Source organism: Chelonia mydas, chromosome 1 (assembly GCF_015237465.2).
Source record: "Chelonia mydas isolate rCheMyd1 chromosome 1, rCheMyd1.pri.v2, whole genome shotgun sequence".
In the NCBI taxonomy this organism is placed as follows: Eukaryota; Metazoa; Chordata; order Testudines; family Cheloniidae; genus Chelonia; species Chelonia mydas.
In genome coordinates, this window is record NC_057849.1 from 232,234,151 (window position 1) to 232,260,660 (window position 26,510).

General features: G+C 44.7%; 1 protein-coding gene across 5 annotated transcripts in view; it reads right to left on the minus strand.

Annotated features, from left to right (window-relative positions):
• Positions 1-20,094, minus strand: part of PYROXD1 (pyridine nucleotide-disulphide oxidoreductase domain 1) — a 33,863-nt gene extending 13,769 nt beyond the window's left edge. For 2 of the 5 annotated variants that reach the window (XM_037915910.2, XM_037915904.2), the window contains exons 1-7: positions 19,910-20,062; positions 12,561-12,641; positions 10,446-10,565; positions 7,732-7,860; positions 6,471-6,544; positions 4,589-4,749; positions 3,556-3,656 (exon numbers count right to left, since the gene is read on the minus strand). In XM_037915910.2, the coding sequence (XP_037771838.1) occupies positions 3,556-3,656; positions 4,589-4,749; positions 6,471-6,544; positions 7,732-7,860; positions 10,446-10,565; positions 12,561-12,641; positions 19,910-19,987 (744 nt within the window). In that variant the 5' untranslated portion in view covers positions 19,988-20,062. Of the gene's footprint in view, positions 1-3,555; positions 3,657-4,588; positions 4,750-6,470; positions 6,545-7,731; positions 7,861-10,445; positions 10,566-12,560; positions 12,642-15,389; positions 15,411-19,909 lie in introns of those variants that run through there. The other 3 variants (XM_037915901.2, XM_037915916.2, XM_037915908.2) reach the window with 3 other exon arrangements.
• Positions 20,095-26,510: the final 6,416 nt, after the last annotated feature.

Genomic DNA, 26,510 nt, shown 5'->3' on the forward strand with positions numbered 1-26,510 from the left:
TGGTTAGTCTCTAAGGTGCCACAAGTCCTCCTTTTCTTTTTGCGAATACAGACTAACACGGCTGTTACTCTGAAACTTAGCTTTGAGGGGCACCCTGTGGCATGAGGTCCTGGGAACTGATCTGCTTGCTACCCCTAACACTAGCCCTGGCTATTAATCTGCTGAAAAACAGTTTCAGTAGCACAACATAGCATATTGGGAGGGGGCGCTCAGAAGGAAAAAGGTGGAGAATCCCTGCATTACAAGCAAGAGGAAGACCAAGGACAGGAAAGGCCGTTTACTCAATGAGGGGGGGAAAAATAACAAAAATTGTGGAAATGGCAGAAGTACTAAATGATTTTTTGTTTCAGTTTTTCACCAAAAAGTTTAGTAGCAACTGGACATCTAACATTGAACGCCAGTGAAAATGAGATAGGATCAGAGACTAAATAGGGAAAGAACAAGTTAAAAATTACTTAGACACATTAGATGTCTTCAAGTCACCAGGGCCTGATGAAATACATCCTAGAACACTCAAGGAGCTGACTGAGGAGATATCTGAGCCATTAGCGATTATCTTTGAAAAGTCATGGAAGGCAAATGAGATTCCAGAGGACTGGAAAAGGGCAAATATAGTGCCAATTTATAAAAAAGGGGAATAAGAACAACCTGGGGAATTCTAGACCAGACAGCTAAACTTCAGTACCCGAAAAGACAGCGGTGCAAATATTAAGCAATCAATTTGCAAATATCTAGATGATAATAAGGTGGTAATTTACAGTCAGCATGAATTTATCAAGAACAAATCATGTCAAACCAAGCTAATAGCTTTCTTTGACAAGGTACAAGCCTTATGGATGAGGAGAAGCAGTAGATGTGGTATTCTTGACTTTAGTAAGGCTTTTGATACGGTCTTGCATGACCCTCTCATAAACGAACTAGGGAAATACAACCTACATGGAGCTACTATAAGGTGGGTGCATAACTGGTTGGAAAACTGTTCCCAGAGAGAGAGTAATTATCACTGGTTCATCATCAAGCTGGAAGGGCATATCAAATGGAGTCCCACAGGGATCTGTTCTGAGTCCTGTTCTGTTCAATATCTTCATCAGTGATTTAGATAATGGCATAGAGAGTAAATTTATGACGTTTGCGGCCGATACCAAGCTGGGAGGGGTTGCAACTGTTTTGGAGGGTAGGATTAAAATTCAAAATGATCTGGACAAACTAGAGAAATGGTCTGAAGTAAACAGGATGAAATCAAATTCAAAGACAAACGCAAAGTACTCCACTTAGGAAGGAACAATCAGTTGCATGCATACAAAATGGAAAATGACTGTCTAAGAAGGAGTACTGTGGGAAGGGATCTGGGGATCATAGTGGATCACAAGCTAAATATGAGTCAACAGTGAAACACTTATTGAGAAAATAGCAAACATAATTCTGGGATGTATTAGCAGGAGTGTTGTAAGCAAGACACAAGAAGTAATTCTTCCGCTCTTCTCCATACTGATTAGGCCTCAACTGGACTATCATGTCCAGTTCTGGGCACCACATTTCAGGAAAGATGTGGACAAACTGGAAAAAGTCCAGAGAAGAGCAACAAAAATGACTAAAGGTCTAGAAAACATGACTTATGAAGGAAGATTGAAAAAACTAGGTCTGTTTAGTCTGGAGAAAAGATGACTGAGGGGGGGACATGGTAACAGTTGTCAAGTACATAAAAAGTTGTTATAAGGAAATTTGTTCTCATTAACCTCTGAGGACAGGACAAGAACCAATGGCCTTAAATTGCAGCAACGGCAGTTTAGGCTGGACATTAGGAAAAACTTCCTAACTGTCAGGGTGGTTAAACACTGGAATAAATTGCCTAGGGAGGTTGTGGAATCTCCATCATTGGAGATTTTTAAGAGCAGGTTAGACAAATACCTGTCAGGGATAGTCTAGATAATAATTAGTCCTGCCTTGGGTGCAGGGGAGTGGACTAGAAGACCTCTTGAGGTCCCTTCCAGTCCTAGGATTCTATGATTATTTTGAGAGGCACCACAACAACTTTGATATGCCCATTCCTTTCTTTCTAATGTTTTAGAATAGTAAAAAATGTAATTCAAAATTGAAATTTGAGGCTAATATTTCTCATATAAAAATCTTTCAAATATGTTTGTCAAGGTTCCTCCCCCACTCTGAACTCTAGGGTACAGATGTGGGGACCTGCATGAAAACCTCCTAAGCTTACTTTCACCAACTTAGGTTAAAACTTCCCCAAGGTACAAATTAATTTTATCCCTTGTCCCTGGATCTCCACTGCCACCACCAAACTAACTGGGTTTACTGGGAAACGTAGTTTGGACACATCTTTCCCCCCCAAAATCCTCCCAACCCTTGCACCCCACTTCCTGGGAAAGGTTTGGTAAAAATCCTCACCAATTTGCATAGGTCACCACACACCCAAACCCTTGGATCTGAGAACAATGAAAAAGCATTCAGTTTTCTTACAAGACGACTTTTAATAGAAGTAAAGAAATCCCCTCTGTAAAATCAGGATGGTAGATACCTTATAGGGTAATTAGATTCAAAACACAGAGAATCTCTCTAGGCAAAACCTTAAGTTACAAAAAAGACAGACACACAGACAGGAATAGTCATTCTATTCAGCACAGTTCCTTTCTCAGCAATTTAAAGAAATCATAATCTAACACATACCTAGCTAGATTACTTACTAAAAGTTCTAAGACTCCATTCCTGTTCTATCCCCGGCAAAAGCAGCATATAGACAGACCCTTTGTCTCTCTCCCTCCTCCCAGCTTTTGAAAGTATCTTGTCTCCTCATTGGTCATTTTGGTCAGGTGCCAGCGAGGTTACCTTTAGCTTCTTAACCCTTTACAGGTGAGAGGATTTTTCCTCTGGCCAGGAGGGATTTTAAAGGGGTTTACCCTTCCTTTTATATTTATGACAATGTTATATTCAAATAAATACTTCAGAGTGACCAAAAAGTTCAAAAAATGAAAATCTGATAAAAACATAGAAATGCCCACTCAGTTGATTTTTGTTTGAAAAAAATAAAATAAAAAAAGGTCCTCACAACCCTACTTCCAGGGGTTTTAAAAATTTATTCATATTGTTTCATTAGAAAAAGAAACATCAATACCTGTAGTGATAAGTGACTGTTGTGCACTGTACCTTTGGGTGAGTTTCATTATCCTCTCTCTCTGAGATTAAACTTTATTTGAAGCAGCTGAAGTTAGAGAGTATGCAAATAGCTTTTGTTGCTCTTTATTAAAACTACAATCAGGCCCAATCCCACAGAAATGTGGAAACAAACATTTGAGCTTATATCTAAAGATAAAGGAGCAAAAGCACAGCAGTAGATCCAATTTTCCTCACATCAATGAAAGTCAGAAGGAACTCTACTGAAGTTACTGGATTTACAAATGTAAATTTGGTGTAGGAGGAGAATCAGTTCATGTGCATTCTGGTTTTATTCCTAGAAACACTGTGTGGCACTGTACTGCCAGTGAATTCCACATACTTAAACTATCATCTAAACAAATATAGTTAGGATGATGTCAGCCTTACCTCTTTAGTTCCTTTAAGATGTAGGCCCTCATGCCAATCAGGGCCTAAGGCACTGCCAAGTTTGTCAGCTGCTGCCACACTTCCTTCTTCCTTCTCGCTTCCTGAATTCAAGGATGTGGAGAATATCAGACTCAACATATACACAATACAAAGACCTTATACACTATTATACAATCCTCACAACTCCAAAGGATTCTGAACTAAGAGTAGTGCGACCTTATGGTGGGAAAGGAGGATAACAATGTGCTGGAGTCAAAACACTTCACTACTTCTAGAACACATCATACTTCAGGATTGTAATCTTATTATTTGATATTCTTAAGAACACCTTTCACCCCTTACATGCAACCAGATATAGAGTAAAAAGTTACTGTGGTGTGAAAGCACACAGCAACAGTACAACAGATTAAAGGAGCTGTTCCAGCAGACCCTTACTCACATGAATCAATGGGGCTACTCATGTGAATAGAGAACTGCAGCCCCTCATTGTAACACAGAAAAAATATTAATATCTAAATTTAAACAGATGGGGGAATTTTAAAAAGCATCTAGCGTAATGAGATTTTTAATGACCACAATCAGCTAGAAATCTTAGTTTTGTGCCTTATCCAAAAGAAATTGTATCGAGCAGTAGCATCTCCTAGCACTCTGCAGGGGCATTAGTTCAGTACTGACTAAGAGGGTAGAGTGCTTCCAATTACCAGTATTACTTCCTGCAGCACTTGGGCAATTATATAATATGCATCATCATCAGACAGAGACGGAGATACATGCCTACATACCAGTATATAAATTAAATAATCTTTAGAGAACAATATTACACAAACATTTTAGCAGTATGATAATTAAAATCCTTTTTATGTTTGTTTTTGTAAAGAGGGAATGCTATTTTGAACAGTGAAGCTTTTCTGAACATTGCTAATTCAGCTGATCTCAGGTTTATGTATGATTTTGGATGTTGCTTTACATTCAAGTGCCAACTAATATGCTAGTATACTAAAGCAAGGAGTGTATTTTACTGTTTGCACAGTACCGTCTGTCGTATATTTGATTCTTTTACATGCAATTGCAGTCTCTAATTTCTCAGCAGTTAGCTTTGGAATAAGGAATTCAGCTGCTCCCGCATCAAAGAAAGTATTCCCAATGGCTTTGTCTTTGATGGCCCAAATTACTTCACATCCTTCAACTTCATACCTGGAAAGCACATTTCAACAATGGATAAAATTATGGGTTGCCACAGAGGAAATCTTTGTTTATGAGTGATCTAGATCAGCGGTTCTCAAACTTTAGCAACCGGAGGCCCCCCATTTCGATTTAAAAATTTTTGGGGACCCCCTTTGCCCTGCCCCTTCACCGAGGCCCCACCTCTTCTCCAAGCCTCTGCCCTCCACTCGCTCCATCCCCCGTTCCTCTGTTGCTTGCTCTCCCCCACCCTCACTCGCTTTCACCAGGCCGTGGCAGGGAGTTGGGATGCGGAAAGGGGGTGAGAGCTCTGGCTGGGGGTGCAGGCCTTGGGGTGGGGCCAGGGATAAGGGGTTTGGAGTGCGGGAGGAGACTCTGGGCTGAGGGGTGGGGGCTCCGAGAGGGAGTTTGGGTCCAGGAGGGGACTCTGGGCTGGGGCAGAGGAGTGTGTGTGTGTGGAGGGGGGGGGGGTGAAGGATGCGGGGTCCCGGCAGCGTTTACTGTGGCTTCCAGGAAGCAGCCACCAGGTTCCTATGGCCCCTAGGCGGATGCGTGGCCAGTAAGGCTCTGTGCGTTGCCCTCGGACCCGCAGACGCCATCCCCACAGCTGCCATTGGTCACGGTTCCTGGCCAATGGAAGCTGTGGAGCCGGCACTCAGGCGGGGGCAGCACACAGAGCCTCCCTGGCTGCCCCTGTGCCTTGGGTCAACAGGGACCTGGCGGCCACTTCCAGGAGCTGCACAGAACAAGGGCAGGTAGGGAGCCTGACTATGAGGGAGGGAGGGAGGGAGGGAGGGGGAGGAGTTGAGCAGCGGGACCCGCGGATCCCATGGATTGGAGTCCGCAGACCCCAGTTTGAGAAACTCTGATCTAGATTAAAGAAGGGCAGGGGCTTTCATTCCTAAACCTGGAAACAAAGTTAATGCCTCCCTGGTGAAAAAAGAAGTTCTATGCATCCTATTTTCATGTCCTTTAGTACTGGTTATGGAGATTACATGTTATCCCCCTTTTTATGAGGCAAATCTACATATACGTATACAGTACTAAACGTCACTAATGGACCCAAGACCCTAGAGCATCATGACAAGACCCCCCCCAACCCGGTCACATCCACTACAGTGCCTAAAGAAAGTCTTTGCCTGATGAGAGAAAAACCATAAGCAAGACTATCCTGGACCCTCCAATTTGGTGATCCCTGCAGCATCCCCCACCACTTTAGCCTCAATTCAGAGTAGGGGGCAAGAATCCCTCCAGCACATTATCCTCATTCCAACACCAATCCTGTTATTAAAAGGACTTCAGAGGAAGGTGTAAGAACCACACAGTAGGCAGATCTGCTCCATACTCCCACATTAGGTCTCATTCTAATCTCTAGTAGTTAGAGAATAGCTTAAACCCTAAAGCACAAGCTTTAACATCCCTTTCAATTATTTTTACATTAGTTTAACTCCGGATGTTGTTATCCATATAAATGTCCAATCCCTTTTTGAATCTTGCTGAATTTTTGGCCTCAATGATTTTCTGTGATAATGAGTTCCACAGTCCAATTATATGTTGTGTGAAAGTATTTCCTTTTATCAATACCCTTACTAAATATAAACAAACAATAAATTACAACTTTATTATAAAGCTTTTTTAAAAAAATCCTAAGATAACACACACTTGGATAGCCCAGTTGTTCTAGTCTTTATTTGCACACATTTCTCAATAACTTAAGAAAATAATTTACTTACACTAATTCGAGTGCAATGCCACCATTTCCCACAACTGCTATTCTTTTAGCTTTAGCCAAATGATTCTGAAAGACCTATATTGAGAAAAAAGGACAGCTTACAGTATTTTTGTCACTCAAACTTGATTTACATAATTTAATATTTCTCAAATTCTCAAATGTATAATTTTAATAATTATTACATTAATGATTATGAATGATATACATCTAATTATGTTAAGGCATTTTATTGAAGTTAATTAAGACACTATACCTCTGTTAGGATGCCACAGCGTGCCTTTACTATATTGCTTTTATAGATAAATAAACTGAGGAGGAGAAAGGTAAGTGATTTAGTTAAGACTAAATGGCAGAGCTTGTAATGGAATCCAAGAGTCTCTCCCTTGTCCTAACCAAGAAAGTACATTTCTTCCCATATTTTATAATGTATTTAAAAGCCAACATTGAAATCATGTTCTGTTTGAGTCCAATTTTATTTCTCTCAATATCTTGTAAAAAGTCAAAATGGACCAGGATAAGGAGACTGTTTTGCATTTATAACATTGATTTAACAGTAAGGTTCTTAGATTTGCCACAGACTGTTTTGTTTGCCTGGAAAAGACTTTGAAAAAGAAAATTTAATTTAAGTCCTTGAATTACATAACTTATAATGAACAAGAGATGCTGCTATTCAGAAAACAAAAAATACAAGACAGTATTTTGTAACATATCATCCCCACTTGGGACAGTATATTTTAAACAAAAATCTGCATCCACTCGGACTGAATAGCTCATGGTACAGAAAGCCATTACATTTTAAACTGTTTATTTGAATCTGGTCCAGATCAGCGGTGACCAAGAGTCATGACAATCTGGCTAAAAAATGTATGGTGTAGCCATACCTATACTGTAGTAAGCAAGAAAATATGGGGAAGCTTGCTCCCTATTTTCAATCTGGCACCAGCACAAAATAAACTACTATTTTGCTTATTCTGAAGGTTCTCATGATGGGAACCCTCTCTATCCATTCATGAGTTGTTTTTGAAAATAAAGATCTTATTTTTTAAATAAGATAAATAAATTTTTAAATGGCATTTCAGAGCTGCTACTTTGCTTCTAAAAATGTATAACAATGGTTTCTATTATTTATTTCTGATATTAGAATAACATCTTGTTTATCCATTTCATTCCACAATAATTTTTACGCTACACTGTGACTAACCACATGTGCGTGGTTAGGATGCAAAATGTTAACATGTTTATGAACCATGAAAATATGTTACCTGAGCACTGTCAGTATCCCGGATTCCTAATACATATGGGTTTTCTTCAAAAATTAACTTGGGTTTTGCTCCTGCACATAGACAAAGTTTTTCATATATACACTGTTTGCCATCTTCTGTGAAAATTTTCTGTTAAAAGATTAAAAAGGAAAACCATCTATATAGGTCAACTAAGAAAACCCAGGGTACACCTTAAAATCACAGTATTTTGCTGGTATCAAAATCTGTAACCGGCTATGGGAAAAAGTAAAAAAAACTAAGCAAGTCCTCTCTCTCTCTAACTGAGTAAATATCTAGCAGTTTATACTACGCTCACGACAGTGCTATGTGAGTTCCTAAACCAGTAAAATGGAAACTGCATATAGTAAACTCTATAAGATTACAAGACAAAATATAAAGCTTGCCTCTTGGTGGCACGCTGTATTTTGTTATGCTGTTGAGGGAAGAGTTTGTTTTGCGCAGTGGACTGTTTACTAGCTTGTATATCATGGCAAAACCTACACTGCTTTCCTTGTCCAAGTGCTATTTTTTATATTGGAGATTACTTCTGTATTTTATAGAATGGAAGGCTGTGATTAATTTACATGTATGTACACAGAATTCTGTTGTGGGAGCCTGAGGTATAAATAGTTTCTTTTGCGGGTCTGTGTTCAAAATAATGTTTTTTCCCCCAGGTCTTTCAAAGAATATAAGTGCCATGGATGCAACTCTACATACTGCCACATCTGGTCAACCAAATGTCTGACCCAAAGTTCATTAAAGTCAATGGAAAGGGTACCACTGACTTCAACAGGCACTGGATCAAATTCTAAAAGAGCAACATTGTCAGGTTCTGGAAGAAGCCTCAACAAGCTGCAGCACAGAACATTTAAAATGCAACATTTTGTGATCTTATTTGCTGTTCTCCACCTCAAAGACGGCTATATTACAATGGTTCTGTACATCTTGTAGAGAGCGTTGGGATCCTTTGAGATGAAAGATGATGTACACATGCAGTATGGCTGTGACTTTTGGGGGGATTACCCAGACCATAAAAGGATCCGTCACCACCTGCCTTGTAATCTTGAGTGCCTAAATGCTAAACTATTTGGGCTCAGAGCCCTGACACTAATAGCCAGCCCACAAGCATAAAAGTCTCACCCTGGCTTCCATCTGCCTCATTACTCCTTGCAGGGTGACTCTATCAGCCCTTCCAATTCTCAGTTTCCACAAATCCGCCCACCCCAAGTTCTTAACTACCAGACACTCAGATATTTTCCCTCTAGTTCATCACCCCTGAAGGTGCAAAAACAGCCCCCATCCCCCCATTATCAGTTCATTTTAGCATATACACTCCAAACAATTTGCACACCAGAGAACTGGTTCTTGTAAAAATAAACAAAAAGTTTATATAATAGAAAAATCATAGATTCAAAGATGAAATAGTAAGGAAAAGCAAACACATACAAGTTACACAGAAAATAAACAAAGATACAACTTCTGGCTTTGCACTTCCATATTAGATAAACTCCTTTTTCTAATAAAAGTTACCTATTGCTTTTAAACAGTTTCTCACAGTGCTCCCTAACCCAAGCAGGGGGATCCGGCATTCACAGATAGATCCCAGTCTTTGACACTGTGCAAAGTCCAACAATCTGATAGTTAAGAACTCAGGAAGGATGGATTTGGGGAGACTCAGGACCAGAAGGGCTGTTGGGGTCACCCTATAAGGTGTAACTAGGATGATGAAAGCGACGGTGAGACCTTTATGCCTGTGGTCTGGCTACTGGTGTCAGGGTTCTGAGCTATAGCAGCATATCACTAAGGCCAACCAAGGTTACAGGGCAGGGGTTATCGAACCCATTACTGGCCTGAGTGATCCCCAAAATGTCACAATGGCCATCCCAGGGGACATCCCTAAAACAAAACCCACAACATATTAATAAATTGCACACACAACAGTCTTAATAATGTATTATACCTGAGAACATACATCAGCCTAACATATAGAATATGAGTATACTACCTTACCCTAAGTACAGTGAATTAATTACTGGTATACCAGTTACATATAATAAAAGCAAAAACACAGACTTGACTCCAGTGTGGGTAAACAAATAATACTGAGGTGAAAAACAAAGCCTTCCAACTTTACTCTGTAAGTAAGACACTGAACAAGGATTAGAGAGACTGTGTGTACTATATTTTTGCTGTAGAACGGAGAAAAAAGTGTAGGGGTTTATTTATTTTGTTCTCCTGAGAATTAAAAGTGGGTATTTATTATAAATTTATAAAGTCAATACTATTTTTGGTTTCTCTTTGGCAACAAACCAAGTTACAGTTCACAGAGAGTGCCGATTAATGGTTTAAGAATTTTTCAGGAATCTTAGTTCTACTATATCTGGCTTCATGATCAACCTCTTTGTTACGCTGCTCTAAAGATCCATGCAATATATTAGAGGAATCAGGAGTCTTGATCTAACCATCCTAACCACTGAATTTTTCTAATGAATTATGACCTATGATTGCTTTTTACCCCATTGTCTACATTTCTTCTAAAAGTGCACTATAAGTGAACTGTGACATTTCTTTTCTGTTCTAAATCTTGGTAAATTAATTTAAATCATTAGAAATTCCATATTAATAACATATTTCATTTGAAAAATGGATCCCTTCTTAAACCCATTCAATTTCAGGATCCATAGGAAAATTAGGCAAAACAAAAATTCTCTTACATGCTCCTGACTTTTCAACTTTTTCACTCCAGACTCTATAACTTTAATGTTGGGATACCGTTTTTCTAACATAGTGCTTGGTTGTTCTTCAACATCAAACTCCTCTAGTGTTTTGGAGACCTATAGTTTAAAGAGTGAGAGAGAGAAATCATTTATGTTTTAATTGTTTTTCTTCTTTTATTAAGTTTTCAATTTAGATTGGAAAATAGATGTTCATTCCCAGTCTGTAAACTTAAAGCATCAAACCCACAGCAAATTCTTTCAACCAAGTTTGAAAGTTGCTGTTAAAATTAAGCAATTAGGTACAAAATCTGTTAATAAATATTCCTGAGAAAGGCTCTCAGTAGTACATTACTACTCAAAATGGAACTTGGACTTCTAAATCCCTATCTTGAGAAAATTTAAATTTACACTAGATGAAGCACCTGAGACTATATTTGCCCCTTGGAGGACTGACTAGACCAGTGGTTCCCAACACAGTACCTGTGGGAACCATGGCGCCCGCCAAGGCCTTTTTGTGTGCCTGCAGGACACCCTGCTGCCGAAATGCTGCTGCCAAGCGCAGCCACCGGAGAACCGCCCACCAAAATGCCACTGAGAAGTATTGCTGTTTCTCGGCGGCATTTCGGCAGCAACGCTTCTTGCTGCTGCCGCTTCTCGGCGGCATTTCGGCAGCAGGGTGTGCAGCGCCCGCCACAGTCTTCTGGGAATAGCAATACGCTATTCCCACAAGAAAGGTTGGGGAACCATTGGACTAGACAATCAAACAGGTCTTTCCCATACCTAAGTTCTATTATTATAAGTGGGGCTGGTAGAACCATCTATTATTAAGGTAGCCTTACGCTTTCCATTTAAGAGGTTTCCCCCTCCCCGCCCTCTCCTGCTGGTAATAGCTCATCTTAAGTGATCACTCTCGTTACAGTGTGTATGGTAACACCCATTGTTTCATGTTCTCTGTGTATATAAGTCTCCCCACTGTATTTTCCACTGAATGCATCCGATGAAGTGAGCTCACGAAAGCTTATGCTCAAATAAATTTGTTAGTCTCTAAGGTGCACAAATACTCCTTTTCTTTTTGCGAATACAGACTAACATGGCTGCTACTCTGAAACCTGTCATTTTAAGACTGTTTCCAGTTGCTTATAACTTTGCAAAACTAAATTCATTTGGGCTGCAACAATCCATGCTGGGCCTTAGCCTAAATTTATTTGGAAAATTTTTAGTCAGTTCAGTTGTTTTTGAGAACAAGGCTAGAAAAAATATATGCTGTTTTGCCCACATTAAAATATTCTGGTGACCTTTTCTTTGAACAGATCTATGACCCCTATGCTGTGAGCAGGGACTTGAAATTTGGCAGGCGGTGGCCTTTGTGTCAGGAATATGCATTTTGCTGTGAAAACATGCCCAAATTTGGCCAAGTGATAAAAGTGAATGAGATTCACAGCTAAAATCTCTGAAGATTCCATCTTCACTGAGCATGCTTGAGTCTTTCACAGCTCCTAGTGCAGACTGGTCTAACACTCATGCCATCTCCACACAGCAACTGAGCATAATCCATTCTCTCATAGCTCCTACCTGTGACCAAACTCTGCATAATCTATTCCAACAAAGCAACTGAGTGTGCTCCAGCTCAGGGCTAGGGGGTGAAGTCAGACTTTCCCTGTAATGACTGCTCCGAGCTGGGGTGCGCGGTCTCCTCTGTTAGCTTCTTCCTCCACGCTGCCCTGGTGCCATCTGATTCAAATGCAGAGGCGGCAAAAGCCAGACCAGGGGGTGGGAAAGTAGTAGATTGGGAAAGGAGTCTGGTGAGACTACGACTAGAAGAGCACAGGGGAGAGAAACTGGGACTGGCTGGGCATGGAGATGGTGACACGGAGCCAGGATGGGGGAATGGAGTCTGAGATTGGGAGCACGAGAGCTTGAGAAGGAAGCTGGAATAGGTCGGACAAGCAGACTGGGACTGGGAGCCAGGGAGAGAGGGGGAAAAAGGGCAAGAGAATGAAACCATATGCATAAGCATTTGCAGGGTCAGGCCCTAAATTATCTCTACTGAGTAAATGCTCTAGTAACTTTTATAGACGCCTACACACAACAAAAATTAAGACTCTCTCTTACCTGTTTGAAATTTGTTACTGCTTTTATAACTGGAGAAGCAGTTACTAAGACAATATCTTCTGATGGAAATTCTGTAGCCAGCTTGTAAAGAAAGAGAGCATGATGAGTGAACACAGCTGTCAGTGGAATTTGACTTTAAATAAGACAATAACAGTACAAAAAAAAACAAAAGTTATCATATTAAGGATTTTAGTCTTGTAAAACCCAGAGACGTAGGCAAATATTACCTCCATTTTACAGAAGGGTAAACTTGGCTTGGGTGATATAATGGAAGTGAACCTGACTCCCAGGTCCAGGGCTTTATTTATTTACAGACATTTCTATAAGACTCACATCATGGCATGAATGCCTAACCACAAGACGATCCTTCATATCATCACACTAGCCAAATTGGGAGGTGTAAAGTCACACAAACTGAGATCTGAAGAGCCCGTATGCATGGAGCCCAATTATCAGTGGACAGTGGTAACTCAGTTAAGATTGTGTTAAACACTTTTGACAGTAGAAAGAACGGTGAATACCTGGAATCTGAGTGAGTTTTATGGAAAATGGATTAATCTTTGGCTAATTATGGATTTTTTGATGTACTGGTTATATAATTAAGCTGTTTAAAAATTTATGTTTTGGTTATTTTTGCCAGGGAGGCTCACTGCCTTCTGTAGTCCCTCTAGCAGAAAGATACAATCACAGATCTGGTTTAAATTTCCATACATCATTGTTTCCGTAACACAGGTTCCTAGAGTACGATCTCTGGGTAAGTGAAATGGCAAGTTTTTAAATAAAAGTACTTTAAAGTGGTAACAGCAAGTTTGTGCGTTCATCTGAAACACAGATTTTTAATTTGATGACAAAACCTGTGCCGCAGCAAGAATGTAGCCTGTTACAAAGAGAGGGAGAGGCACATGGGCTTGCTTACGTCGGGGACAGTTCCCTTAGCAAGGAACAAGGAGCCCAGATGTTCAGATCTCACCTCTTCTAAGTGCAGTATAAATTCTCATGCAATTCACTACATTTATTATTGACTAAGGGCAGGTAGGGTTGAAAGGGATAATTTTAAATTGTTGGATGCTAAGTAATTTTATTTTAAAGATTACTACAATTATTTAGTTTCAAGAAATAAAAAATGGTGGGCCAACTCTTATTATTTGTTTCTCTTACTGTCAACTTAGCGGTGTGGCTCCCACTATTTAGTCACAGGTACGTTAAGGGCTCCATGAGCAAGACTAAGCAAAATAATCACGGTTATTAACCAGGGATATTTTAGTATTAAAAAAAGGAAAAGAAAATATTAGACACCACAAATGACCAAACACAAATGATAAACCGGTTACTGCCATTACAACTTCTTCTGTATGTCTCTTTGTGGAGAGCTTTTGACAGGAATCACACTTTTAAGAGTGAACAGCCTCTGGTGGATACTTTTGTAACTATCTGAAGAGATCTCTGAGCCATTAACGATTATGTTATGTTATGTTTCTTGACTTTAGCAAAGCTTTTGACACGGTCTCCCACAGTATTCTTGTCAGCAAGTTAAGGAAGTATGGGCTGGATGAATGCACTATAAGGTGGGTAGAAAGCTGGCTAGATTGTCGGGCTCAACGGGTAGTGATCAATGGCTCCATGTCTAGTTGGCAGCCAGTGTCAAGTGGAGTGCCCCAGGGGTCGGTCCTGGGGCCGGTTTTGTTCAATATCTTCATAAATGATCTGGAGGATGGTGTGGATTGCACTCTCAGCAAATTTGCGGATGATACTAAACTGGAAGGAGAGGTAGATACGCTGGAGGGGAGGGATAGGATACAGAAGGACCTAGACAAATTGGAGGATTGGGCCAAAAGAAATCTGATGAGGTTCAATAAGGATAAGTGCAGGGTCCTGCACTTAGGATGGAAGAATCCAATGCACAGCTACAGACTAGGGACCGAATGGCTAGGCAGCAGTTCTGCGGAAAAGGACCTAGGGGTGACAGTGGACGAGAAGCTGGATATGAGTCAGCAGTGTGCCCTTGTTGCCAAGAAGGCCAATGGCATTTTGGGATATATAAGTAGGGGCATAGCGAGCAGATCGAGGGACGTGATCGTTCCCCTCTATTCGACACTGGTGAGGCCTCATCTGGAGTACTGTGTCCAGTTTTGGGCCCCACACTACAAGAAGGATGTGGATAAATTGGAGAGAGTCCAGCGAAGGGCAACAAAAATGATTAGGGGTCTAGAGCACATGACTTATGAGGAGAGGCTGAGGGAGCTGGGATTGTTTAGTCTGCAGAAGAGAAGAATGAGGGGGGATTTGATAGCTGCTTTCAACTACCTGAAAGGGGGTTCCAAAGAGGATGGCTCTAGACTGTTCTCAATGGTAGCAGATGACAGAACGAGGAGTAATGGTCTCAAGTTGCAATGGGGGAGGTTTAGATTGGATATTAGGAAAAACTTTTTCACTAAGAGGGTGGTGAAACGCTGGAATGCGTTACCTAGGGAGGTGGTAGAATCTCCTTCCTTAGAGGTTTTTAAGGTCAGGCTTGACAAAGCCCTGGCTGGGATGATTTAACTGGGACTTGGTCCTGCTTCGAGCAGGGGGTTGGACTAGATGACCTTCTGGGGTCCCTTCCAACCCTGATATTCTATGATTCTATGTCTGAGAACAGGACAGGAGAGATCCTAGAGGACTGGAAAAGGGCAAATATAGTACCTACCTATAAAAAGGGGAATAAGGACAACCCAGAGAATTATAGACCAGTCAGTTTAACTTTGGTACTCAGAAAGTTAATGAAGCAAATAATCAAACAATCAGTTTGAAAGCAACTAGAAGATAATAAAAACATAAAAATGGCCATACTGGATCAGACCAACGGACTATCTAGACCAGTATCCTGTCTTCTGACAGTGGTCACTGCCAGGTGCTTCAGAGGGAACGAAGCGAACAAGGCAATTGGCAAGTCTCATCCTGTCATCCTGTCCCAGCTTCTGGAAGTCAGAGACTTAGGGTCACCCAGAGAATGGGGCTGCATCCCTGATCATCTTGGCTAATAGCCATGGATGGACCTATCCTCCATGAACTCATCTATTTATTTTTTGAACCCACCTACACTTTTGGCCTTCACATCTCCTGGCAACGAGTTCCACATACTGACTGTGTGTTGTATGCAAAAGTACTTCCTTGTGTTTGTTTTAAACCTGCTGCCTATTAATTTCATTGGGTGATGCTTTGTTCTTGTGTTATATGAAGTGTTAAATAACACTTCCTTTTTCACTTTCTCCACACCATTCGTGATTTTACATATCTATCTTATCTCCCTTAGTCATCTCTTTTCTAAGCTGAACAGTGCCAATCTTTCTACTCTCTCCCTATATGGAAGTTGTTCCATACCCCTAATCATTTTTATTGTCTTTCTCTGAACTTTTTCCGATTCTAATATCTTTCTGAGATGGGGAGATCAGAACTGCACACAGTATTCAAGGTGTGGCTGTACCATGGATTTATATAGTGGCATTATGATATTTTCTGTCTTATTTTCTAACCCTTTCCTCAGGGTAACTTTTTTTTTTTTTTTTTAACCTGCTGCTGCACAATGAGCAGATGTTTTCAGAGAGGTGATAAGTAACAGTCAACCTGGATTTGTCAATAACAAATCATATCAAACCAACCTACTATCCTTCTTTGAGAAGGCAACAAGCCTTGCATATGGGAGAAAGCTGTAGATGTTTATATCTGAACTTTAGTAAGGCTTTTGATGCTGCTCTCATGTTCTGATAAACGAACTAGGGAAATATAGCCTAGATAAACTTATAATAAGGTGGGTGCAGAACTGGTTGGAAAACCATACTCAGAAAGTAATCATCAATGGTTCAGAGTCAAGCGGGAGGGGCATATGGAGTGGGGTCCTGTAGGGCCCTGTCCTGGATCCCACACTATTCAATATATTCATAAAATGATTTGGATAATGGCATAGAGAGTACACTTATAAAGTTTGTGTACAATACCAAGCTGGGAGGAGCTGCAAGTGCTTTTGAGGACAGGATTAGAATTTAAAATCATTTTGACAAACTGGAAAAAATTATCTGAAATAAACAGGATGAAATTTAGGAAGGTCCAATTCAAAGTACTGCACTTAGACAGGAATAATCAACTGCACAAGTACAAAATAGGAAATGACTCCTAAGAGTACTGCAGAAAAGGATCTGGGGGCTACAGTGGATCATAAAATTAATATGAATCAACAATGAAACACTGTAGCAAAAAAAAAGCAAACATCATTTTGGGACACAAGTGTGGGGGCAGTATGAACAGCTGTGGGGGTGCACAGGTGAGGGAGACTATGTGCACAGCTCTGTAGAGGGTGCACAGGTGGGTGGGAGGGTATGCACAACAGTGGGGGTTGCACAGGTGTAGGAGGGCTGTATGCACATCTGTGGGTTTCCTCAGATGGGGTCTGTGTACTGGTGACGGAGGGTGTGTGCACAGCTGAGGGGGGTACCCAGAGGAAAGGGGGTGTAGATGTGAGAGGGGCTGCGTGCACAGCTGAGGGGGGTGCCCAGGGGAAGGGGGGTGTAGAGGTGAGAGGGGCTGCGTGAACAGCTGAGGGGGGTGCCCAGGGGGAGGGGGGTGTAGAGGTGAGAGGGGCTGTGTGCACGGCTGAGGTGGGTGCCCAGGGGAAGGGGGGTGTAGAGGTGAGAGGGCCTGTGTGCACGGCTGAGGCGGGTGCCCAGGGGAAGGGGGGTGCAGAGGTGAGAGGGGCTGCGTGCACGGCTGAGGCGGGTGCCCAGGGGAAGGGGGGTGCAGAGGTGAGACGGGCTGTGTGCGCGGCTGAGGCGGGTGCCCAGGGGAAGGGGGGTGCAGAGGTGAGACGGGCTGCGTGCACGGCTGAGGGGGGTGCCCAGGGGAAGGGGGGTGCAGAGGTGAGATGGGCTGTGTGCACGGCTGAGGCGGGTGCCCAGGGGAAGGGGGGTGCAGAGGTGAGAGGGGCTGTGTGCACGGCTGAGGGGGTGCCCGGGGAAGGGGCGTGTAGAGGTGAGGGGGGCTACGTGCACGGCTGAGGCGGGTGCCCAGCGGAAGGGGGGTGTAGAGGTGAGGGGGGCTGCGTGCACGGCTGAGGCGGGTGCCCAGGGGAAGGGGGGTGCAGAGGTGAGAGGGGCTGTGTGCACGGCTGAGGGGGGTGCCCAGGGGAAGGGGGGTGTACAGGTGAGGGGGGCTGTGTGCGCGGCTGAGGGGGATGCCCAGGGGAAGGGGGGTGTAGAGGTGAGGGGGGCTGTGTGCACGGCTGAGGGGGGTGCCCAGGGGAAGGGGGGTGTAGAGGTGAGGGGGGCTGCGTGCACAGCTGAGGCGGGTGCCCAGCGGAAGGGGGGTGTAGAGGTGAGGGGGGCTGCGTGCACAGCTGAGGCGGGTGCCCAGCGGAAGGGGGGTGTAGAGGTGAGAGGGGCTGCGTGCACGGCTGAGGCGGGTGCCCAGCGGAAGGGGGGTGTACAGGTGAGGGGGGCTGTGTGCGCGGCTGAGGCGGGTGCCCAGGGGAAGGGGGGTGTAGAGGTGAGAGGGGCTGTGTGCGCGGCTGAGGGGTGTGCCCAGGGGAAGGGGGTGTAGAGGTGAGAGGGGCTGTGTGCACGGCTGAGGTGGGTGCCCGGAGGAAGGGGGGTGTACAGGTGAGAGGGGCTGTGTGCGCGGCTGAGGGGGGTGCCCAGGGGAAGGGGGGTGTAGAGGTGAGGGGGGCTGTGTGCGCGGCTGAGGGGGGTGCCCAGCGGAAGGGGGGTGTACAGGTGAGACGGGCTGTGTGCACGGCTGAGGCGGGTGCCCAGGGGAAGGGGGGTGTAGAGGTGAGAGGGGCTGTGTGCGCGGCTGAGGGGTGTGCCCAGGGGAAGGGGGTGTAGAGGTGAGAGGGGCTGTGTGCACGGCTGAGGTGGGTGCCCAGGGGAAGGGGGGTGTAGAGGCGAGGGGGGCTGTGTGCATGGCTGAGGGGGGTGCCTAGGGGAAGGTGGGGTGCACAGGTGAGAGGGGCTGCGTGCACGGCTGAGGCGGGTGCCCAGGGGAAGGGGGGTGTAGAGGCGAGGGGGGCTGTGTGCATGGCTGAGGGGGGTGCCTAGGGGAAGGTGGGGTGCACAGGTGAGAGGGGCTGCGTGCACGGCTGAGGCGGGTGCCCAGCGGAAGGGGGGTGTACAGGTGAGGGGGGCTGTGTGCGCGGCTGAGGCGGGTGCCCAGGGGAAGGGGGGTGTACAGGTGAGGGGGGCTGTGTGCGCGGCTGAGGGGGGTGCCTAGGGGAAGGTGGGGTGCACAGGTGAGAGGGGCTGCGTGCACGGCTGAGGCGGGTGCCCAGAGGAAGGGGGGTGTAGAGGCGAGGGGGGCTGTGTGCACGGCTGAGGCGGGTGCCCAGCGGAAGGGGGGTGTACAGGTGAGGGGGGCTGTGTGCACGGCTGAGGGGGGTGCCCAGGGGAAGGGGGGTGTAGAGGTGAGGGGGGCTGTGTGCACGGCTGAGGGGGGTGCCCAGGGGAAGGGGGGTGTACAGGTGAGGGGGGCTGTGTGCGCGGCTGAGGGGGGTGCCCAGGGGAAGGGGGGTGTAGAGGTGAGGGGGGCTGTGTGCACGGCTGAGGGGGGTGCCCAGGGGAAGGGGGGTGTACAGGTGAGGGGGGCTGTGTGCGCGGCTGAGGCGGGTGCCCAGGGGAAGGGGGGTGTACAGGTGAGGGGGGCTGTGTGCGCGGCTGAGGGGGGTGCCTAGGGGAAGGTGGGGTGCACAGGTGAGAGGGGCTGCGTGCACGGCTGAGGCGGGTGCCCAGAGGAAGGGGGGTGTAGAGGCGAGGGGGGCTGTGTGCACGGCTGAGGCGGGTGCCCAGGGGAAGGGGGGTGTACAGGTGAGGGGGGCTGTGTGCGCGGCTGAGGGGGGTGCCCAGGGGAAGGGGGGTGTACAGGTGAGGGGGGCTGTGTGCGCGGCTGAGGGGGATGCCCAGGGGAAGGGGGGTGTAGAGGTGAGGGGGGCTGTGTGCACGGCTGAGGGGGGTGCCCAGGGGAAGGGGGGTGTAGAGGTGAGGGGGGCTGTGTGCACGGCTGAGGCGGGTGCCCAGCGGAAGGGGGGTGTACAGGTGAGGGGGGCTGTGTGCGCGGCTGAGGGGGATGCCCAGGGGAAGGGGGGTGTAGAGGTGAGGGGGGCTGTGTGCACGGCTGAGGGGGGTGCCCAGGGGAAGGGGGGTGTAGAGGTGAGGGGGGCTGTGTGCACGGCTGAGGGGGGTGCCCAGCGGAAGGGGGGTGCACAGGTGAGGGGGGCTGTGTGCGCGGCTGAGGCGGGTGGAAGGGTGTCGCGCGCGCCGCACTGAGTGGCCGGTTGGGGGCCCGCGGAAAGGGTTGGGTGTCGCGGGCGCTCGCGGAGCGATACCTACCCGCTCGGCGCAGGTGACTCCCGCAATCCCCCCTCCCACCACCACAAACCGGCCCCGCACGGGGACGGGAGCCGCCATCTCGACGCCTGGATCTGGCAATAACAGAGGGAGGGGGAAGCTCTGGGTACGGTGCGGGGCGGAGCTCAAACTTTGTCCCTTCGCGTTAGCGGTGCCGCCCTCCCAATATTTCCGCACACGTGACGTTGACGGCATTTTGGAGGCGGAGGCCGCTGCGGGGGGCAGGGTCAGGCGTGAGCGAGGGCCGGGGTTCGAGGCTGGGGTCTGCTGAATCCTGTCCCGGGACGGCCTCAGAGGCAACGCTCCCCGGTTGTTTGCAGCGCGGGCAGGGTCACAGTAGTTTCAACCCCGGGAGTTAAAAAATGCCCACGAGTCACCCCCATCCCCAAAATAATCTTGAGACGTAAAAAACCTCCAGTCACCCCATGTATCTAATGTGGGGCTTTTGCCTTCTGGTTTTCAACCCATTGAAGCTCCGGTGTCCACCTCCACAGCCTTGAGCACGAGAAAGAAAGAAAAGCGGAGGGAGAGACATATGCACCCACAGGACCCCAGGGGTATTAAAGAAAGAAAAGTGGGGCTGCTCAGGAAAATATCAACTCTCATGAGACTAGTGATCAAACCACAAGAAACAGCAACCCCGCACCACTCCAGCTGGGTTGCCTTAACACGCCAGGCCCCTCTTGTATCTAGCAGGCCCCTCTTGTATCTCCACATTGAGTGAAAATGTTGATGTGACACAAAAGCACTGCTTAAAAAGCATCACTGCTGCCCCATACTGGGGAAAACCAGGCCTCTGTTATTGACATTTTTGGTCTCTACAGGAAACTAACTGTTACCCACCTAACTGTGTTTATCAACTTGATACTACTGGATAGGCTTGACAAAGCCCTGGCTGGGATGATTTAGTTGGGGATTGGTCCTGATTTGAGCAGGGGGTTGGACTAGCTGACCTCCTGAGGTCCCTTCCAACCCTGATATCCTATGACTCAGCTTCCTTGTCAGTCAGCAAAATCCAGCCAAGCTATATACCAGTTGTGCTATGTGTAGAAGAGATACTGAATTAATCATGTTTGCCCCATTTTGTCAAGAGAGCCTTAAAAGGCCCTGTAATAAATAAGGCTGAAGTTGATTACATTTTAATAGCTCATCAAAAAATTAATCATCTGATCTGGGCCCAGCCCAGGAATAAGGCTGCTGCAGTATGCCTGAGGGCTGAGGCCAGTATGTCTATAGGCTCTGCTGGAGGGATAAATCAGAGCACCTGAGTGAGCAACCCTGGTCTGACTGTGGGTTTGCCTCACCTAGTGCTACTAAATATACAATTTAGTTCTTTATGTACTTCTAAGAAGAAATAGTCATAAATAGCCAGAGAGTGATCTTGTGTTTTCAAGAGAACATATTTTGTCTTTATCTACATTAGGCGAGCACCTTCCAAATGGTAATAGACGAGGTCTTTGTTCTAAGGAAACTCTTGTTTGATTATTTAAAACTGGAGGAAGACATCCTGTTTACATCCCTCTCAGGCCTGGATTCTACTGCATACATCCGATGAAGTGAGTTTTAGCCCACGAAAGCTTATGCCCAAATAAATTTGTTAGTCTCTAAGGTACCACAAGTACTCCTCGGTTTTTTTACTTAAAAATTTGATACGGTGCTCAGGGCTGTGAAAAATGTTGTGCTCTGAGCATGATTCATAGGTCAACTTAACCCCCACTTTGGATGCAGATAGGTTGATAGAAGAATAATTTCATCAATCTAGCTACTGCTTCTCAGAAGGGGGGATTAAGTACATTGACAAAAAAACCTCTTCCATCGATATAGGTAGTGTCTGCCCTACAGTGGCGAATATGCAGCACATTAGCTGGGCTGCTGTGGTGCTTGTAGTGTAGATATGCAGTTTGTCTTCACTAGAAAATTAGCTTGTGTTGGAACATGACTTTGAAGTGTCATGTTAATGAACATGACATTAAATATGACTTTGTATTCAATGTAGATGGGGCAACACATGACACTGTGCCAGCTGCTCATGACTTGTCCTACTGGAACCAGAGGTTTAATTACAAACAGCTGATAGGATACAGTTTGTCCCTGTCTATACTGACAGCAAGTTTGGTTTAACATCACGTTAGTTGCTGTGACTCTTTAAGATTTGTCATGTTCTAACACCAGCCCTTCCTTAGGATCTGTCTAGACTAGGAAAAATGGTGTTGGTTTGTTTTTTTAAAAATCAAGTTAGCTAATACAAGTTAACTAATATTATTTGACACTCCACTTAGCACCTACTGTAAATACAGTTTAACACCTTTAAAATCATGTTAGCTGTTGTACCCATCTGAGATTACATGTCATGCAAGTGGTTCCACATAGGTATAAGTGTCTGTTCACTGCATCACACTGCAGGATTGGAATTTACATTTGTAAAGTGCTTTGGGATCTTAGCAGATACAATGTACTATATAAATGTTTGATATAAAATACTTATTACTACTCTTTAGTGACTAGACCAGCTGGCTCTGACAATTACTTGGTCTTTCCTAGACTAGAATAAAAAGTATATTATTAGAACGTGAATGTGTTTTAACGTGTTTGAAAAGTCTAGTATAGACAAGGCACATTACCTTTAACATGTGATTAAATGATTGAATTAAAGCCTGGAGGGAAGCCTTATTTTTAATTCGACCAGCTCAACATGTATTAAAATATGCACTGCCTTGTCTACACTAGACTTTTCAAATGTGTTAGTTCATGCATAGGCAATGACTCGGTGGGTGCTCCAGGGCTGAAGCACCCCTGGGGAAAAAATGGTGTGTGCTGAGCACCCACTGGCAGCCATCTCCCCTCTCCCAGCACCTCCCAGCCACCGGCACCCCGCCAACCAGCGCCTCCCCCTCCCTCCCAGCGCCTCCCACCCACCAAGGATCAGCTGTTCCATGGCATGCAGGAGGCACTGGGGAGTCAGGGGAAGCAGCAAGGACCGGTCACGCTCGGGGGAGGGAGCAGAACGAGGACGGGAAGAGGTGGGGCAGGGGTGGGGGCTTAGGGGAAGGGTTGGAATGGGGGCGGGGCCTTGAGCAGATCCGGCGGAGTTGAGCACCCCCTGGCACATTAGAAAGTCAGCACCTCTGAGTTCATGTAATAACTAACATGTTCTAGCATCTACCTTTAAATGCTAGTCTATACTAGGCTCCTTCCCAAACAGATTTCCTGTGAGTAGGGTGACCAGACAGCAAGTGTGAAAAATTGGGATGGGGGTAGAGGATAATAGGAGCCGATATAAGAAAAAGACCCAAAAATGGGGACTGTCCCTATAAAATCGGGACATCTGGTCACCCTACCTGTGAGAGATACCAGTGACATGCATTTCATCACCCAGATGCTGAAACTATCTATCGACTGATGCATTTTCAGACGTCAGGAAATTAGTCTTGGTCTTGGAAGCAGTGACTACCTGCTGATTGTTAGTAATAAATATTTTTTTGTTTTGACTTTGTCGTTTTTAAGAAGTAACATTTTTTTCCAGTGCTGTAGGTAATTTCGCAATCCAGACAATTGCTGGCCATTTTGGTCATAAACTAAATGCTGTCTTCCATACACAGTCTGTCCTACAGTAATTACCTGAATAAATGACCTAACCTAAATAATGCAATAAATTGGATAGGCTTGTGTCATCAGATATAAATACACTCCCCACATTTTTATCACTGGCATATGACAGCAAGATGAAAAGAAATTTTCTTTTCTCTTTTAACTCGGTGTATTTGCTCATGCATGTTAACTGTTTCATTACTGTCACCATTTACAAAATTGGTTGAATAAAGACTTTACTAAACACTCTGGACCAAAATCAGACCTGGTGAAAATGGGTTCAACACCATGGGCATCAATGGAGTTGCACACACTCACACTATAACTGAATCTGGTCCCTAATCGACAGCAACCATGAAAGATTAATGTAGCTCGATGAGCATATTTCCATATTAATAATGTTTTTATAAAAGTATTTAAAAACAATTCTTTAAACAATTTCATGAGTTTAGCGTCAGTCTCAGCATTGATTGTAAACAAACAGAAATTCACTGTATCACCCCACCCAGGCACATGGGATGGAGAGGGTATGGTGCCAGAAGAGTAAACAGCATCCAGTAAAGAGGTGCAGCAGCAGATGAATTCTCCACATGCCTTGGGAAGCGCTGGAAGGCACTCTGCCTTACAGTACTCCCTGGGGTAGTGTGTCAGTGCACCATCTTCAGTGAAGGGCTTTGCCTAATAGTCATGATCTAACCATAAGAGTGAAATGTAATAGCCCTATTCAGAGAGGGCCAAATCCTGGCTCTAGTGAACAGGTTAATTGGGAGGTGAACTGGGAAGATCTACAAGGCAAATGGGAAGAAATCCACCTCAACACACCACAGAGTGGCTGCAAAGCCCCTACAGGTTTTGTGCCCTTAGTTTGCAGGAAGGAATGACTAGCAGATACATATAGACACAGACGATTCACTAGCCCTGCTCCAATTCTGTACCATCTACTAAAACGCCTCTACAGTGAACCTCTGGAGAACACAGCTACATGATACAAGGTAGTCCACATCCGTTGCATGGGGTTCTGCAATCTTGGATCCCTTCCCCATACTTGCTGTAGTGGTAGCAAGGCACTTCCTCTGAGTCAGGGCCCTCCATGGCTGAAGAGGAGACAGCAACATTCATCCAGGAATATGAGTAATGCACCACTCATGAATCTATAAAGTAAGGTTCCAGGATTGTTACTCTGTCTGTGTGTCACTCTGAAGCCTAGAATGTCCGTTGAGTCAGTGTGAAGTGATGAACACACCTACAAGCATGGTTGAGAGCTCTTTTTGTCTAGAATATCACCAGGTTCAATCATCATTGTGATTTATGGTCTGTTACGATCCAATTTTTAAGTTCTCAGCCATTTTCAGCTTTTTTACACTTTACAAATTAGCCCTGTGTAACATCACATGCTTTCAGCAAATAATGAATTAATCTCCAGCTCATGACAATAAAACTGCTATAGCACCATACACTATCATAAATTTCTCTCTCTTCCCTTCCTCAGGCAGGTAGAGAGATTGTTCAGAGAGAAAAAGCAGTGGTAAAAAAGGATCTTCCACCCACTGCGGAGTGATAAAGAAGAGGAACTGAAAATTATTTTGTATTTGAGGACCCTTTGGAAGAGGGCCAGAGAAGTGATAATGGCATTAAAACTGCATAAAATGTTACATATGCTGAGATTCCAAGAAGAAATTCCTTGTCAGTTAACACTTGGATCACTTAAAGGACAGAGGATGTAATATTTTCAAGCTGGCTAACATGAATGACTTTTAAAAATATGATCTTGCTTCTGGCTATTTATTAGTCTGCCTGGAATTTAAAATAGACTAGTTTGCTGTACTGTAATTTCAATGCTCTGTTAAACACTTTAAATGTTTTAGCTTGTTTTGATATGTCCTGAAACATAATAACCAGTGATTATTTGATTCTTTGTTTTCAAGAAGATTACCCCTCTGAGCTTTTTTGCTAGGAAATATCTGTGTGATGGATATTATAATTTTGCTTGACACATTAGACTTGCAAATAAATTAACAGATAGATCATTAAACACCAGCCAAACAAATGTTTCATCTTGTCATAATAATTTCATTAGTTGCAAGTAAAGCAATTAGCAAACAAGATTCCATGATTGATGGGTGAAAACAACTTGCCCAGATTCTGATCTCATTTACATAGGTGTAAATATAGATTTCTTTCAGAGAAGACAATGGAGTTACTCTTGGTTTTCCCTAGTGACGCTGTAATTCATCCTTTAACCTCAATTTTATTTTATTTTAAGTAAGAAGACTGAAAAACGTAAGCCTCGATTCTATCATCCTTACCGATGTTAAACAGTATCTTTCTCCATGAGTACATTCATTGAAAGAGGCAAAATGTATTCATCAGTCAGTTAGGGATTGTTTGTGCTCTTTAGGCACAACTCTGCTTTGGGAGTGATACAGAGCTTCACTGCCTTAGAGGAAGCACCCAGGAGACTTTTTGCCATAGGGAGCTATCATTCCTCCTGCAGCTTCCCTGTTGAGCAGGAGAAGCCTGTGTGACAGCAGTCATCTTGGAGATACACTGGGGATTGAAACAGGGACATCCCAGGGCTAAAACTGTGAGCCACTTTAGCTTGAACTAAAAAGCCAAGGCTCTCTAAGTGGAGCTGTAACAGAGCCATATCTTCTGCAGCTTGGGCACAGAGGGGAACCTATAAGTAACACACACTCACTAGTAGTTTAGACATGCACATTGCTACTACCCCTTTGTGAGGTGCAACATGCTCCCCTCATCTGGGTGGTTGGTAGCTCTGTTGGCTTGCATCTGAGGGTGGAGTCATGACTTTGCCTACTCAATATCCCATTGTCATGCACCTCTGGAGCAGTTGTGAGAACAGGAGAAACTCCTTACACCCTATAATGTTCACCTGTGTAAAGGTCAGGCAGAATCTGGCCATTAGTATTTTTAATCATGCCTCACAAGCCAATCCTTCTGGATCCTTAGGTATTTTTGCTGCTCACCAAGTTGT